At 52.5% G+C, this 17,528-nt stretch overlaps 1 protein-coding gene across 2 annotated transcripts; it reads right to left on the bottom strand.

The window, feature by feature from the left end:
• Nucleotides 1–142: 142 nt before the first annotated feature.
• Nucleotides 143–16,700, bottom strand: zfyve9a (zinc finger, FYVE domain containing 9a). Of its 2 annotated transcripts, none has more exons than XM_076148369.1 (19): nt 16,494–16,700; nt 11,677–11,770; nt 10,825–10,932; nt 7,655–9,066; nt 6,522–6,666; nt 6,236–6,412; nt 5,837–6,000; nt 5,360–5,489; nt 4,832–4,954; nt 4,551–4,706; nt 3,706–3,930; nt 3,130–3,212; nt 2,880–2,984; nt 2,234–2,384; nt 1,995–2,075; nt 1,553–1,715; nt 1,349–1,454; nt 959–1,135; nt 143–858 (listed from the first exon to the last, which is right to left on the bottom strand). In XM_076148369.1, the coding sequence occupies exons 3-19, from the start codon at nt 10,892–10,894 to the stop codon at nt 697–699; spliced, it is 3,630 nt and encodes a 1,209-aa protein (XP_076004484.1). In that variant the 5' UTR covers nt 10,895–10,932; nt 11,677–11,770; nt 16,494–16,700; the 3' UTR covers nt 143–696. The 2 variants fall into 2 exon arrangements, with proteins under 2 accessions (XP_076004484.1, XP_076004485.1); XM_076148370.1 differs by having other exon boundaries at nt 5,381–5,489.
• Between the last annotated feature and the right edge of the window lie 828 nt (nt 16,701–17,528).

Below are 17,528 nucleotides of genomic sequence, written 5' to 3'. Positions count from 1 at the left end.
GTGCTTCAGGACCCCCGGCTACCACAGTGGCATTAGAGTGAACGGAAGCTGCCGTGTCGAAGCAGAGGAGCTACATGAACACGACCTCGGTCAATCGTCCTCCACTTTGATTCGGGCTCATTGTTTTTGTTTTTCCAGGAGAAAGAAAAACAGGTGTGGATGGAAATCTGATGAAATATTAATTTTGTGAGTATCAGTTACAGCTGGTTTGATTTGATTGGCGCTTTGCCTTTGTTTACTGTAAAGTGTCCTGGACAGTGACCTCATGTGAGGACATAAGGTCCAGGTTTGAGCCGATCTGCTTTAGAAACTGTTGGTGAACTTCTGTCAAAAGCAAAAACAATGAGCCTTCTGTGTTTCAGCTCACAGGTGGAACACGACAGGCTGCGACCCCCGAGCGATACAAACAGTCCGACGTGAACGTGCCGGTCCTGTGCTGCCTTGCCCAAAGGGCGGTGTGGGACCGGACGATCCCGCTCGGTGCTTCCTCTGGAGCCGACGACACGGTGGATGCATAGGTTGACTGGAGGAACGCTACCCCACCTGGCACAGCTTTTAGGCTCTTTGAAGTGCAAATGGCTGAAGGTTTCTGGAGGCAAAGGGATGGAGCACCGGAGTGTGGGATGACGGCGGAGGGTAAGAGACGGAATGGGGCGGAGCTGAAGAGTGAGGGAGAGGTCCGGAGGTCTCGCTCTCCTAGGAGATGATCTCCAGGATGTAGAAGACTAGCTCCATCACCACGGGGCCCTCGCTCAGCTGACACGCCCCTCCGTGGATGACGGGGATCAGAGCGCTGTCCAGGTCGCTCAGGTACTGAGGCGGCAGCGGTTGACCGTTACTTCCTGCCAGGTAGCCAACCTGCAATGAGCAATTCGATCCATTAGTGAAATCTAATCTGTCTCTGCTCCTCCCTTCTCCTCCTCCTCCTCCTGTAACCGTCTGGGCGCTCCAGTCCTACCTGGTCAGAGTCCAGTGTGACCCGCAGGCCCAGCTTGGCCATGCCGTCCTCCTTCAGCAGCTTCAGGTGAGGGCACAGCGCCATGCAGAACGATCTGGCCACGTTCTCCGTTAGCCTGCTGTGGTCGGCCGGGTCGCTCAGGCCGTTGGGTTGGTCTTCACTCTGGAGGAAGAACACCTGAGCAGAGAAGAAGAAGGAGGATCAGCCGTTAAAACAACGTACCGCTGATTTGGCAAGATTTGATGTTGTTCTTTGTCAGTTGCAGGTCTGTAGGCCTTTGAATGGATCCAGAAGGACCTGGACCTACAGACCAGCTAGAACACCAAGCATCTCCAGAACCAATCATCTTTAAACGATACAGAATGAGCAGAATGCATCCAGGAGCCGTACCTCTGTCCAGCGGATCACCTTCCCGTTGGCCTTGAATTCCGAGCCGTGGAAGATCTTCACGCTGGTGATGGACTCCATGGACTTCCCATCGATGGGACTGATCACGCTGGAGGAAGAGGAAGCACAGAGTGAATGAGTGAGTACAGTGCCGGTGTGTAAAGGCAGCAGCTCCTTCCTCGCTCTCTCTATCTCTCTCTCTCTCACCCCTTGTTGAAGTTGTGGTCGTCCTCCGTCCACTGGATGTGGACCTGCTCCTGGTTCTCCTCCTGGTCTGCTTTGCCGCAGGTGATGGTGAAGTCCTTCATGTCCCTCAGAGCTTGCCGTAGAGAATCCATCGTCTCAGCCGTGATCTGGACCATCACGCCATCTGCAGAGAGAACCGCCGTCCCAATGAATGTAAAGCTTGGCAACGTTGTGATCAATATGGGTGTCAATAAGATAAGGTCCTCTGATTGATAAGTTGTGAGCCTCTAAGCTGAAATGAAAAGGCTGGAAAAGATTTTAGAGAAGTTAAGAAAAGCTGAGAACATATTTGGCAGAAGTGTTCAAAGTTGGAAGGACATAATGAACTCATGACTAATGCAGGGCTCAGAACTGATCAATCGGCCAACAGACAGACTTGTGGTTTGTCGTCACGCTTCCTCACCTTCCACGATGCTGGTTTTGGCCAAGTATCCCGACGAGGCCTTCAGGGCTCCACTGAACACAAAGAAGCAGGCGCCAGTGACTGAGCGACACACAGAGGAGGAACACAATCAACATTCAGCTTCATCACATCACAAACCTACTCTGATATGTTTCTGAGGGCCTAAAAGGAGACTGGACCAGATGTCAGACCTCCAGCTTAAACTCCAGAAACATAAACATGTCTTGTGTGATTAGCACCTTTCCTGGGCTGGTGATGGATGCTGATGGCCTGCGTCTGGTAGTTTCCATCGTCGTTCTGAACGCACACCAGGTGGGAGTCGGCTCGGTCGTTGAAACACGCCCCCATGGCCAACACGTGCTCGTTGGATTTGTTCATGGCCTTCATCAGCTGCAGGGACAAATGACAACCGTGTGTGAGGAAGAAGCGTTTAAGAGCGGCGGCCTGCTGAAGCCCCACTGCAGGGGGATTGTGGGTAAAGTCCTTACAGTTAAATGAAAAGGCAGCGAAACGACAGATTGTGGACAAAGACGCTCACACCAAAAGCTGAAAAGATCTGGCAAATTAATTCTGCTAAAGCCGCCGCCTGTGCGTCTCTTTGAAGTCAGAAATGAAACTGAAAATCTGGAGTTTTAGTCGCTCGCTGAGCTCACGGCTCCCCTGCAAGCTGTTGTGAAATGGTTTCCACTTTACTTTACTGGGTTCCCATCTGTTCCTGCGTCACCAGCCAAGAAGCTGCAGCACGCCGCTCTGCCCAACCGACGCCGCTCTGCCCACCGCGCCGCTCTTCTTCTCTGCCAAATGATGCCTCGTGCGCGTCACTTCTCCAGGTCGCCGATTCGACACTGAGCAGCCCACAACTAACGCTCACACACACATCCTCACCTCATTGTAGCGATTGCTGGGGATCTTGATGCTCGTCTTCCTCACTTCCATGTCCACCACCAAACCTTTCACCACCGGCAACGTGTACTGGTAGTTACGGAAATCCTGCGACGGCGACGGAGGGGACAGAAGGAGAACAGAGTCGACAAGGAGACATAAATGAGTCATCTCATGTAGAAATGTGAATCAAAACCCAAAATAAAAAAGTAGGAGAACATTTCAGAAAGGAGGAAGAAACTAAATCTCTTACTGCGAGCAGATTCATGATGGTGTGGCCCGTCTCTCCAAACAGAGGCTTCCTGAACCTCACGCTGAACAGAGGGCAGGGATAGACTGCAGAACACAGAACAGAGAGGGTTTAGGCTCTCACCCTCACTGCCCTGATGGTGGCGCTGTTATAAACACTTTCACTCTTTGGTCACGCTCTCACTTATTACTGTTAAATGTGATCATCGAGAGTCAGAGTTAGAGGAGGACTACTCTGCCTTGACGGAGGCATTAGCCCCGCACGTAATTCTTCTCTGTGCTCTCATTAAACGTTACAGTGAACTCCCTCTGATCCAGAAGTGAGGATCGGCTTCTCTAAGCTCCTTACTCCACTATTTTTAGCTTTATCTCAGCAAACAGCTGGAAATAAGATCTGGCCACCGACGCCTTAAAGACAAAATCAGCCTTAATCCTGAACTTCCCCGGGTTCCACACGGCGTCTTCTGCTGGTTGCTCTTCATGCTTAGGTGAGAGCGTGTGGGGCTGCCGGATTAACGTCACAGACTTCCTGTGCGAAGCGTCGAGCGTGCGGCTCTGTTAAGGCGTTCCAAACACTCACATCTGTATTCGGCTCCCAGCCGCAGCATGAGGCGGATGGGGAAGACCTTGGCCCAGGGCGTCTCCCACTTCTGGATGAGGATGCCGAAGAGGTACGGCGGGTTGGGCAGCATCAGGTCCTGCAGCGACTGGAAGGAGGGGCTGATGTACAGGAAGCCGCCGTGCTCCTTGCTGCCCAGGAAGGTCTGCGTGAAGAAGGAGTGACTCAGGTGGCTCAGCACGTTGCCTGAAGGAGAGGAAGAGGAGGAAGATGAGAGGTGAGGGGTACAGGGTGAGGAGGAGAAGATTTGAAGGGAAAGGCAATAAGAAGCAGAGGAAACGGGGGAGCAGAAAGAGGAGAGGAACCAGGCTCTCCATCCTGTGAGAGAGGCTGGATGCCTCTGTGCAGATAAGAACCCTGCAGTCGGTCTTAAGTCCTACATCAGTGAATAAAAACGTCTCTGTCACCGACTCTCCCTCTCGCTTGTCCTTCCACCTCCTATCACCCACAGAGTCGCCGTGTAACTCATTATCTCCAGCTGGCGGAGGTCTGGAGCTTCTGCTGAGGCCAGCACTTCTTCTCACGGCTCTGACTGACAGGCCACCTTAGCGTAAACGACAGGAGACGGTACGAGCTTCCCTTTCCTCCTCCCGCCTGAATCAGCTAAAGCACGCATACGTAAAGAGAGACGGCCTGAGGGGGGCGAGACGTCAATGTCATCCCATACATAAGCTGCTTTGTGCTCTGCGGCACACGGAGGCGGAACACGGGACCTTCAGGAGGAACACGGGACCTTCAGGCGGAACACGGGACCTTCAGGCGGACCTGGTCTCTGACTGAACCTCCCCTGGTGAGTGAGCTCTTACCGCCCAGGGCCTCCTGGTAGAGCTGCACAAAGTGTGTGAAGAGGTCTTTAGGGATGGACTTCTCGTCAGGGAGACACTGGAGCAGGACGATGACCTCAGCCTGGCCCACGGCGTGCATGCCTTTGGTCGTCATGTACCAACACTTCCTGTTCACGTCTGTGGGATGGACAGAGAATGAGGGAGGAGGTTAGATGGGGCAGAGTAAACACCGGTGTGTGTGTACGTGTGTGTGTTTGGGTTACGGCTGCTCGGTAACTCAACCACTGGCTTGGTTGACTCACAGTTGACGAGTTTGACCATGGCCAGCAGGTTGGCGTTTAGCACAAACACCAGAGGGTCGGGGCCGCCCTCCTCCAGCTGCTGCATCAGGACGATCTCTGAGGGCCGCTCCTCCACCGCGTAGTCTGCAGGAAGGAGAGGAGGAGAGGAGAGGAGAGGAGAGGAGGGAGGGGAGGAGTCAGAGTAGAGTTAGACACACAGACGGACGGGCGGGAGGGACAGACGACGGGATGAGACGTCAGAGTGAGATCGATGGGAGAGACGGAGGTGGAGACGGAGACGGGAGGGCCGACCATCAGTCAACACCTTCAGAGGCCTCATCAGCAGCAGAGCCTGTTTATGGAGAGCTTCCTCCTCTAAATCAAATCCTCCCCCTCACTCGCCGACAATGATTGGTGGTACAATGAGCCGTGACTTAAAGCACGAAACACACACGCACGCACACACTCGGTACAGACTTGAGCATAAAACACACGACAAGACAGCCGACGAGGAGGAGGCAGCAGTATGGGGATGATGAAGGCAAGCACCTGTGATGTGGCCTCCCGTACCTCCTTTGACTCCGGTGGAGATGAGGATGGGAGGGAGCCCGTCCTCCGGGATCAGGCTGAGGGAGCTGCCCACCGGGCTGCCCACGGGGGCCGAGGGGAGGTGTGCCGCCTGGGGGGAGGAGGAAGATGAAGACCTACATTAGTATCTGTTTAACACGCCAACAGTTTGTGATGGAGTCCAGTCGTTGAGCTGCGTGACCATGACAACAACAACTATAGAATGTTGCTCCCAAGGCCTCGGCCCCAGCACTTAGACTGGCTCAGGGACATGGTACATTCCAACTGAGAGCATGTTTGAAGGATTACCGTGTCTGATTTGAATGTTTACAACCTTTTACAGCCGCCGTCTGTGACCGAGCGGGGGAAGAAAGAGCTCCATTGCTTCTTTAAGTAGATAATTCGCCCTAAGATGCTAAGCTAATAGCATTAGCCGTGGCTGAATGTTGCGTTCCATACCTCTGAGGATTCAGAGGCGGACGACTTGTTTGAGTACGGAGACGCGGCCAGCGGCTGTGAGGGGGCGGGGCTTGAGGCGGGGGGCTTGGTGGCCTCCGTCGTCTCCCCGTTGGGTAGGATCCCGTCGGCGAACCACACCCGCCTCTGCTCCCGCGTGAGGGACCCTGAGGGAAGAGGAAGAGGGAAGATGAAGGATACACTGAAGCAGAGGAACACTCCAAGGTGACGGGGGCCCAGACTGTGTGTAAAGTACGTTAACCCTTTCATCAGGAGTGGTGAAAGGAAATCACAGCAGGAGCCAGGGGCCAAAATCAAAGCGGTTTACAGAGGAATACAGCCGGGACAGATTGTGGCTTGTGGCGGGGCGATAAGAGGATTTCTCCCTGGTAAAGGTCGTACCCTCGGTGCCGGGCTGCTTCAGGACTCCCACAGGCACCATGACGGTGGGAGGAGGGGAGCTGAGGACCCCCGAGGCCTGGGCCTGCTGCAGGGGGGGGATGGTGGAGCAGTACTCCGCCGGATTGTTGGGATTTGGACTCTGGTTGGTCGCCGCCACCTGATTCTCCCACGACGGCGCTGCCAGACAGGAAGGAGAGAGGCTCAAAAGGTCAAAATCCTCACATTCCAGACGGAACTCCAGACTTTTTAAGATTGGAAGGCTGCGGGATCTTCGGGCTGCATTTACATGTATGGAGAGTGAGACACAAAACTCTGCCGGCCTGAGCCTCACCACTCGTTAGAGCCGAGTGACACGTGACGCAGACGCGGGCCTCCTTCCTGTCCATGTAGGTCAGCCTGCACTTCAGACTGCAGCACGACGCACAGAACACCTACAACACAAAACACAAACACACACACACACCTGAGACAGAAGACAAAGCTGTTCTACCTTAACCCTGACATTATTATACTGCAATATCTATTTACTACAAGTAGACAGAAGAGGGAGGGACTCTTCATTTTGCAGCGGTGTGTGTTTGCGTGGACCCCCTGTTGTGCGTCGCACTGTGGGTCGGCGTTGCTGCAGTGCCGGCTCCTCCCATGCTCCAGTGGCAGCGCGTGTTTGTTTACCGGCAGGGGAAATTAAGCTGCAGTCCGGCGATCTTCCAGTGCAGCGTCAGCGGCCGCGTCTCCGCTCGGGCGACCCGCCGCCGCACGTGTGGGTGGCGGCGGCGGGCGATGCCAGAAACCCTCGGTACCTGCTGGGCTTATCTGCTCGCAGAAGCCCCGGGAAAGGAACTCATCCATCACGACGCAGGGTTTAATTCACCTTCTTACTCCAGCGAGTCCAGCAAAGCTTTTATCATATTGCTGATGGAATATTTCTACACTTTTGCAATAGAACGTCCCTGCACTGAGCCTCTCTCTGAAGCACTTACTGAGGATTCTTTCATTTTTTTCCTGAAAATGCACCGCAAAGCGAGCTCACTGGCCAAACCGCAACGAAACATTACAAGTACAAGTTTATTAGATGAAGCTTCTCCTTTGACCTTTCCTGTCTCCTTTCACATCAGTTAGAATATCCAACCAGAGAGAGACGACGTTAACGGGCGAAACAAACAAAGAAGTGGACTGGAACAATAACTCCTCGTCTGGCACCGGTGGGAAGAAAGGGAACGCTGTGCCGTGCCGACATTCCACACCTACGCCTGCAGCGGGCATGTTGTCACAGTTTACTCAAATCTGTTTACCGGCCTGTCAATCTAAGGACGCCTGTGTTTCTGTGAGTCACGCTGAAGCTTTTAGACAGGGAGCGTTTCTCTTCTATCACTCTACATTTTCTAACGGTGTTTAGATGACCTCTGACCCCACACTGACCTTGCCGCAGGCCCTGCAGTGGTGCCTCCTCTTGGTGAAGGTGAACTTGACGTCACACTTCATACACACGGGCGCCTGGGAGTCGGGCACCCACACCGGGGCGACCTCTCCCAGCGAGCAGGGGGCTTTCCTGCACAGCGCCCCCTGCTGGCCCGCCTGGAGGTCGTTGTCTGGGCTCCCTGAGGGCATCAGGGTGGGGGAGTGGACCACGCCGTTGCCGTTCACACCCGCCGTGCTCTGCTCCGCCCCGCAGAGCGGCGGTTCGGGGGTCGCGCCTTTCCGACACTGGCTCTCCAGGTTCTTGTTCTTGCCGGGGGCGGCGGGGCCGATCTGATTCTGGACCTGACCCAAGAGCGGCTGTGGGATCTGGAGCTTGAGGCTGACGGGCTGCTTGGGTCGCGCCCCTCCGTACGGCACGCTGACCGGCTGCAGGCGACTGTTGTTGAGCTTTGGTTGGACGCTGCCCGACCCCAGCGACCCACCATCACCACTCTCCTGTTTGCTCTCCTCCATCTCCTTCTCCTCAGTCACTGAGTCCTCTTTGGAGGGGGGAGGGGTGGGAGAAAGACCCTCTTCTTCCTCATCTTTCTCCTTAAGCCTGGAGCGGCACCCTCTGGCCTGCTCCACACCGTTAGAGAGGCTGGTTCCCCCACAGAGCTGCTCCATCAGTCCCTCTGAACTCCTCTCAGATAGACCATTCACCTCCACCACTCCACCGGCCTGAACGTCCTGTCCTCCATTCAGGACACATTCTCCTTCCTGCACTTCTGGGTCTGAAGTTTGTCTGTGGTGAACAAAGTCCTGTAAGTCAGCTGTGATCTCCTCCTCTGTGACTCCTTCTCCATTTTCGGATCCTGACCCCAGACCTTGATGAATTCTTTGGGACGCAGATTCTTCCTGTTGAAATTCCTCCTCAAAGTTGAAGTGTGTGTGACCGACGCCGGAGCCTCCCACCCCGTTTGTGGCGTCTCTGTGCTCCTCTCGGGCGCAGGCCTGTTGGTCTGATGCAGCAGGCCGGTCGTCTGGGGCGGCGATCTCCTCGCTCAGGCCGTTGGTGTCCGGGCTGGCGGGGCAGCCGTTCTCCACGGCACCACAGGCCGTGACGGGCGCCGGTGGCGAGAGGTCGTCCGTGCCCACCAGCTTGCCGATGTTGGGCTGCGGGAGGGGCGGGCTGTGGACGTCTGCCGGCCGGTCCTCCGCCCAGGAAGGAGGCTCGGGTCCGGGGTGTCTTTTGGCGTCGTCCCCCGGGGAGCCGCCGCAGGACGAGTCGGGGAGGGATTTGAAGGGCAGAGGACTCTCCCTGGGGCTGAGGTCCGCGTGGGCCAGGGCGGGGTTCAGGGAGAGCAGGTGGGCCGGCGGGGCCAGGATCTGGGTCCACTTAGCGTCTGTGAGCGTGGGAGTGTCTGTCTCATCTGGCACAGGAAGGAGAGAAGAAGAATTAGATGAAACTCACTTTGACTCAGTGGATGGAAAAGCTTCATACTGAGTGAAAACGTACAGCACACATTGATCCGTACGCTGCTGCTGCTGCATTTCTTCACTTAAATTGATCGGCGACGCTTTCAACCTCACTTTTTGGTTGGCTGCCATATTTCCGGGAACATTACAAGGCATCAGAGAGAAAGTGACAGGAAGTAGTGGCGGCAGCTTAGAGATCATGAACCAAAATGTACCTTCAAAAAAAAGGAACTAACACAAAGACGCACATTCCCCGGTGAGTGAAGGAGCTAAAGATGGCAGGAAGGAGCGAGGGGATAAATTGAGAAATGAGGTTGGCGTGGAGACGGAAATGAGTGTTAGGATGGACTGGGAAATACTGAGGAAGTGGGCCAAACCACTCAACCACCCCCCCCCCCCCCCTCTCCCCGGGCGCCATCAGTCAAGTCCACACATGAATGCTGTGTAACGTGTGTGGAGACCATTTAGAGAGACACACACACACACACACACGCACGCACACGCACACGCGCTGTTGTAGTATTATGTTGAACAAGGGTCAAACCAGTATCTCTCTCAAACATACACACACACACACACACACAATCCCTCACAGACAGTAGTCAAATACCCTGCTTGTGTGTGTGTGTGTGTGTGTGTGTGTGTGTGTGTGTGTGTGTGTGTGTGTGTGTGTGTGTGTGTGTGTGTGTGTGTGTGTGTGTGTGTGTGTGTGTCAGTAGGACTCGCCTTTGTGCTGGGGTCATCTATGACGAATCCAGAAGCAGCAATCTTTCCTCTGTGATCAGCAGACTTAAGCTGCACACACACACGCACGCCCGCACACACACACACACACAGCTGCCTCGGTGCTGCAGTGTTTACTTTACAATTACCCTAAATAAACTGGCTCCTGACACAATGCAGCTATAAAAACAAAACCTCACATCGGACTTTGATCGGCGGTTAAGACGTTGGGCCATTCGTCTGAGAGACACGCCCACCGCTGGGCCCGAGCCACACACACTGTGAGAACCACGTACGCATCGGGACGGGAGAGAGACAGTGAAGTCCAATTTGACATAAAAATGGCACACACGACACACACGACACACACGACACACACGACACACACGACACACACACACACACACACACACACACACACACACACACACACACACACACACACACACACACACACACACACACACACACACACACACGATTGGATGCGTGGGGGTAATGTAATGATACGGAACGTGGTTGAATTTCCTTCTCAATCAAATCCACAGTGACGGGCGGCTCTGTTCCAGGTGAAACAACATGCTGATCAACCTGTGAGCCTTCATGATGAAGAACAAAGCTTCTTCCCTGCTGATCAAACGTCCAGAGTGAGTTTTTGCTGGACTCTGCTGACGAGCGTGTGTTCTACCTGGACGCCTGACCGTGACCCTTCATGGCCGTCGTCCTAACACCGTGTCTTTGCTGGGAGCGTTGACCTCCCTCCTTGCTCTCCACTCTGCCTTGCACCAATTACACAGCCTCTCATAAGCCCCCGGGGAAATGCAGTATGTAATCCAATTAGTCCTCTCCGCTCTAATGTGTTTCTCAAACCCCCCTCGGGCTGTTGCAGATATTTTGACACCTGCGTTGCGATCGGCACCCACACACACACACACACACAGTCACACACAGTCACAGACACACACAGTCACACACACACACAGGCTCACCTTCGTTCTGCTCAAACTCGTCCAGCACCTTGTCCAGGTTGAAGGCCTCGGCCTGGAAGTAATTCTCCATGGGTCAGGAAGCTCCACCCTGCCGGCGGCCGCATGAACCTGGAAGCAGGACAGGGGTCAGCGCTCTCCTGAGTAATGAGGCCTCAGCTCTCTCAGTCATGTCTCCTCTGCCATAACTTCTTCTTCTTCTTCCTCCTCTAATATTTATGATGTTTTAAAGTGAAAGTGTCCTCCTCCGACTCTCCTTAACTTGAGCGTCTCATTTCCCGTTTTGCTCGTCATGAGTGTGTGTCATCGCAGCGTGACAGAAATATCTAAAGGGAAGTGTGTTTGGGAAGGTTCCTGACTGATTCAAGCTGAGGTCACTCACACTCCACTCGGCTTCCTTTCCCGTCTGGCTACACAGGAATGCAGAACCGTCCCTTTATAGAGAGAAAGGCCATGTTGTTGTGTCCCGCACAGACGTTACAGATGGCACTACCAATGTCCTGACCTCATGACATCGTTTTAAAGTCGTTAGGAGAGGAGACAGGACCGCATTTAGTGCTCTTTAGTAGATACTCTCAATCTCTCTCTAGGTTTCTCTCAATTCTTTCCTCTTGGCTGCTTGTAATGTTCAAAACTGAACTTGGCGACTACATTAAGGATTTTACTTTTCCAATCCCTTTTCAGTCTAAATCAGAGTTGTGTTAGAATCAAACAATCACCAGGTTGGCACTCGTCAAACAAAACACAATGGATAGTCTGAGTCTAGATCCCTGTCCTCCTGGCTCAGGTGGCTTTGGTCTCGTTCGGTCTCCAGGTAACCGTGAAGTAACCGTGGTGCCTTCACGGTCCTCTCACCTCCACAGAGGTCCTCCTCAGCAGTGTGATCTCAGCAGGCGTCTCCTCTCTCAGCTCTCACTTCACCCAGTCTGCGGGGGCCCGGCGCCCACACCTTAGAGAGAGGGGAGAAACCATTCAGAACACAGCGCTGCTGTAGAAACACGCTCCTCCGCTGTAGTAGCACCGGCGGCTCTGCTCTGGGTGTGACCGCCACAGAACACACACATACTGATTAATGCTGCTATGATTAGATCAATACAATGAATAAGACAAGCTTGTATCCCAGCATTGAGCCGCTGAGTTTGTAGTCAGAGAGGTGTGTGTGTGTAGGTCTCGTACAACATGTCCATGATGAATCAGGACAAACGCTTCGGTAAGCCTGGGACACTGTATCTCATACACAACACCCTTGTTCAGTTTGATTATACAGTACGGCACGTGTGCGCTCGCTGCAGTGTGTGCGTTTGTGTTACACATTATCACTTATAGGAAGCCGTTACACACCCCGAGCATGACAAGGCAGTCACATTCATGAATGGAAAGCAGCTAAAGCCTGAAGGACTGCACAGTAAACCTGAGCGGCCCGTCCTTGGCAATGCAAAGACCTTGGAGTGGCAATGTGTGCATCTGTGTGTGTGTGTGTGTGTGTGTGTGTGTGTGTGTGTGTGTGTGTGTGGCTGCAAGTGAGTAACAGCCACGCTGAACTGCAGGGTCATTCTCATAAGGACAAGAGCAACCACGGGATACACCAGAGACCAGATATTCCGCAGAGCGAAGGCTTGGGAGGAAAGCAGCACGGTCAACAGATTTTCCGCTTAGTTTAAGATGCGAGCTCGCCCCTCCGCCCCCGTCAGCACAAAGCAGCAGAGCCACAGGACAGCAGGGGTCGAGGCTACACATGTACCCCCCCCACGGGTCAAACCATTTCATCCGCACCACAGACGAGGCGGCCGTCGACCTTGCGATCAGAGCCACGAAACAAAACACATCGGCGGAGGAGGACAGACGGCGTTTAAACGAAGCCCGTCTAGAAAACAAAACAAACCCGGGCAGTGAAAGAAACAAAGCAGCGGTGATTTAATTGGACCTTCAGGCAGCCGCGGTCCAGATGGGGACACCACCACGTGTTTACGCAGCGAGCGGACCGGAGTGACATCACGGCTCAATCCAAACAAATAAACCCTGTGTACACTCCTGACCTGTAATATTCTCCTGAGTGCTCTGGTTTAGCAGCAGGGACGCAAACTGACAACGTTTAGTCACCGATTCAACACAGTATCGCTATGTAACAAATAGAATAAAGTGCACAAGGGGTCGTCTGGTTTGGTCTCAGAGGTGTAGGGAGACGAGCTTCATCACCATCATCATCAGGGCTCTGAATGTGTGTAAGTGTGTTCTGTATCCTATGTGTAGCTGCTCTCTAATCAGGATGATACAGACGACATATCTCCATAATGACTGCATGCATTTAGGTTCAACCTGGGAGGGAACATTTCTTTTTTTACAACTCCTGTTCTTCATTCAGGTTTTCTTGTAAAGTCGACCTGCTGACCGATGGAGCGGATAAGAGCTGCAGGCTTTGGAATAGAGGCCATTTCTAGGCCGTTTACCGAGAGCAAAGTGCTAATGTTACTGATGTGATGAGGGAAGAGTGGAGACGGAGGACAGAGACAGAGTTTGGCCTGTCTGTGTGTCTGTGGGCACGACTGCACCTTCAACCTCAGAGAGCCTCAGCAGAGACGCTGCCATCTGAGCTCTGTGTGAAGGAATGACACATGAAAACCACACACACACACACACACACACGAACAGGTCCAGTAGACTGCAGGAAGGTACACACACACACGCCTCCATGATGACAGGAGCCCATCCCTGATTAACATTTAATTACTCTGCAGAGGCCTTGAATAATGCATCTTTAGTCGAAGAACGCAAAGCAGTTGTATTTTTAGACGTATAAAGTTGAGAGGAAGCTCAAAGAGACGTGCGTGTGTGTGTTCGGGAGAGTGTGTTATTATGACTAAAAGATCAGTGGAGTGAGCAACTACTATAATGACCAAACAATGACGCTACTTAAAGCTAAAGCACATAAACAACGTGTGTGCAGGACTTTCCTCCATGACGACCGTCTGTCAACTGCTGCTACTGATTCAGACTCTAAATTTGTCATTGATTGATGTTTTGGGGCAGAATCATAGTTCATTAAATAAATTATGGGTGAATCAGTTTTCAGCCAGAAGCCCAAAGTAAATTGTTGTATTGACAAACGGCCAAAATAATCATCTTAAAGATTTGGTATGAAAGACTGAAACCTTTCCCTTTGTGAAGCCGTGACCGCCGAGCGTTTCATATTTCTACCTCATGACTCAACGCTGCTGATTATTACAATAAGAATGTGGATCCACTCATTCGGGCTGATTCACCTTTCCAGAGAGCACGCCGCCGTGTTTAAAGACAAACTCGTGGAAATGCGATTAGAACGACGTCACGGTGCACGGATGAATTATGAATCAGTCCCACCTCAGCCCGGCTGTTTAATGAGTCAACAAAAATAAAGAAGCATTTGTCTATTGCGTAGAATAGAGACTAATAGATCTTCTGAGTATAGAACCGAGTGGTGAATGAAGCCACACTATGAGGCTGATAGTCTGAGTGAGTTCCCATTCATGCCGGCCTGCAGCGGCGTCCGGCATGAGCCAGACAAATGAAATGCCTGGCCCTGTGATTATGCTAACATGATAAAACCACGCCTGACTAGACATCCTGGTACGGCCGTTCAAATGAAATAAGACGGCGTGAGTCCACAGAGGAGGCACGGATGCATTACGATGCCGAAGCGGAGGGTTCATTAGGTCCACTCTAGTCGGAGTGAGACGGCCCGTTTCCTGTCGTCGCTCCCACACGCCGGAGAGTCTACTTGGGGGCGCGCGCAGGAAACCTCAAACGATCGCTTCCTCTCTTTAAGAATGGACTGACATCACATTCTGAGAGAACGGAGTGACACACGGTTATGTAACGCGTCACGGCTGGGCTTGGGTGTGGACTGGGTGTCGTCTTCTCCTGTTAGGCTATTTTGGAGGGCGAGTTTACTCACAGCGGCGCGGCCTGCGAGTAAAGAAGCAAGGGAGGGAGGGAGTGGGAGAGAGGGATGGGTGGAATCACAACAGGCCCCACAGGTTTGTGTCCTCCAAAAAGAAGGCTGCACACGCTTCCTCTGACAGGAGAGGCTGAAGAGGCAAATCCAAAGAGGTTTCCACACAGAGGCAGGTAAGGATGAGAGACGCTCCCCCCTCACAGCCGGCTGCTCTCAGGGCCTCCTGCTTTATACAAATGTGTCAGAAACTATTAGGAGCTTTCATTCTCCCTCGTGTTTGATCTACATTTAAACACCGCATGACAACAAATCAACAGCAAAGGGAGCGATGCTGCCAGAGAGAGAGAGAGAGACCTGGGATACTTTGTGAAAGCATCCAGTCACCTACATGTGGGTGGCACACACAGGTGGTAAACGCTCGTCTTCGAGTGGACGCCTGTTGGATCCGTCTCCTCTGTCTTGTCCCTGGGGGTTTGGATGCTATTTAAGATCCACTTTGATATTGTCTGGGCTCGCTGTAGGTAAGAGAGCGTGCACGTATCAAATGTCAGGATTAAAGCTTCACATGCGAGCTGCCTGTCAGCGCTCAGACTCCAGCCCAGGCTGGTGATATATCAGCAGGGACCACAGGAGACAATCTGCTCTGTTTGGAGAAGATGTTTGGAAAGTCCTGGTTTGGCGAGGAGAACACACTCACTCACAGCTTCTGCTTTTCTCTGCAATGACAAATTCATTTTTAATTTCCCACGAGTGATGGCTGGAGGAGGAGGAGGCACTGGGATGGGCCTTCTTCTACATGGATCCGTCTCCAAAGCTTCACAAAAGGGTCTGAACACAAGGCGGTGAGGTGGAAACAAACGCCGTGGCACCAACAAACCTAATCACGGCACCCTTAGGCGCAGATGGATGACCATTAGCTGGGATTATGCAACCCTAAGTGGCACTGTGCCTGTGTGCCTGTGTGCAGGCCAGAAGCAGCCTCAGATGGTGCCCATGAAGCAGAGTTACACAGAGTAAACACACAGAGAGCTACTCTGTGTTATTAAGATGGACGAGCTCAAACTGGACACCGACCAAATCACCGCCGCTGAGGTTTGTTTGTACCTGAACTTGGACAGTTAGCCGCGCTGCTAGCTCGGACTCAGCGTCCACACTGGAACCGATACAGGCCACGGAGAAGTTTCCAAAACAATTCCAATACATTCGCTTGGAAATATTCCAGAAAATTAGCATTAGTAGTGCAGTTAATCACGCTGAGCAGACGGGGCGGGGGGAGTGAAGTAGCTACTATTAGCACCAGCTGCTCAGCGGGCGGCAGCGCGCCGAGTGACGGCGGCGACTCGCGGCTCTAACGGGCAGTCACACCGCCGCGGAGTCGGTGGGCTTTGTGGCTAACGGACAATTTAGCGGTTACACTTCACTCACAACGCTGACCTCCGAGTTAACGCCGTCCATCTCCCACACACGCCGAGGCTAGTTTGTTTCCCCTCTGCGTCGTTAATCTTCAACCAGTTTCCACAGACCGATATCCAAATTACAACACAGCGTAACACCTCCACCATCACTGGACATTTAAGCCATGCAAGCTAACTAACCGCATCATTACAACAACACCAATACATATCAATTAATACCACCTTCTTCTCTAACTTCATACTTGTCATTACAATGGCGGTATAACATTAACGTAGTGCAACAACAGAGCTGTGAAATGTCAGGAAAACATATTGACTTTTCTCACCGGAGGAATCCTCATGTTGACGCGCAGAGCCGTGGATCCTCCCGCTTTCGCCCCCGTCAGACCTGAGCGCCTTTGGAAGCTATTTTCGAATATCCTCGTGTGCAGGCACAGACAACTGCCCGAGTCAAGCAGCGTAGGTCGGAAAGTGCAGCTCGTAGTCCGCCGTAGTTGTGCGACAGCGTTCGAGGATCCTCCCCCAAGGTTTAATATGGGGAGAATAAGGAAAAATGTCATCAGAGAGTGGGATTATACAGCATCCGGTTAGAGGTTTCAAAATAAAACGACCACGGATTATTATGTGACTTTGCTGTGCACTTATAGCTGTAGTTTAACATGTATGTCCCCGAAACACGACATTTGCTATTTAAATTTTGTTTCTTTGTGCGTTTTTTAATCTCAAACAAATTTGCCATACACAAAATCGTTGTGTGACCTTTATTTTCTCGGACACAACGCTTGGTTTCCGCTGTGGACGGGGTTACGGCTGTACAGTTTGGCGCACTTCAGATTGGGTCAACTCCATCCAGTTTGAGGTCCAGCCGCAGGAGCAGCGAGCGGCTCAGACATTTTGGTTCAAATCGGGCAGACAGTGACGAATCCGGCCCGGGTCCGGCCACTCGAGATCCCGCTCACGGCTTACGACATCCCGGAGCCAAAATGGCTTTCATCCGCCGTAACCTTGTCAAGCGGCTTTCCTCCAGCAGGGTGACAGCGACCGATTGATCCGGGCGGTGCAGCAGATGATCGATGAGCACTGGAACTCAACGAAACCCCTTTTTTGATTGAACACATGCACCTACCTCACTTTAAACAATTTCATTAACGATCTAGTATTCGTCGGTCTGTAACCTTAACAATTTGATGTCTAATGATCGAAGCAATGTCCTTATAGTCTGATTTCACTGCTAAATAAATCCCACAACGTATTCAATTAACAAAATCCTCAACCAACAACACAAGTGGTTCAATTTTCTTTAAATCAGTTTGAGCAGGGGCCCAAATCAAGTTCCAGCAGATTCGGTTTGAACATGTTTG

Source organism: Genypterus blacodes, unplaced genomic scaffold (assembly GCF_046128005.1).
Source record: "Genypterus blacodes isolate CSIRO-AG114 ecotype Tasmania unplaced genomic scaffold, CSIRO-AGI_Gbla_v1 ptg000005l_1, whole genome shotgun sequence".
NCBI classification, from domain to species: Eukaryota; Metazoa; Chordata; class Actinopteri; order Ophidiiformes; family Ophidiidae; genus Genypterus; species Genypterus blacodes.
Note: the sequence above shows the minus strand (reverse complement) of the source record. Positions and strands in the feature narration are given on the sequence as shown.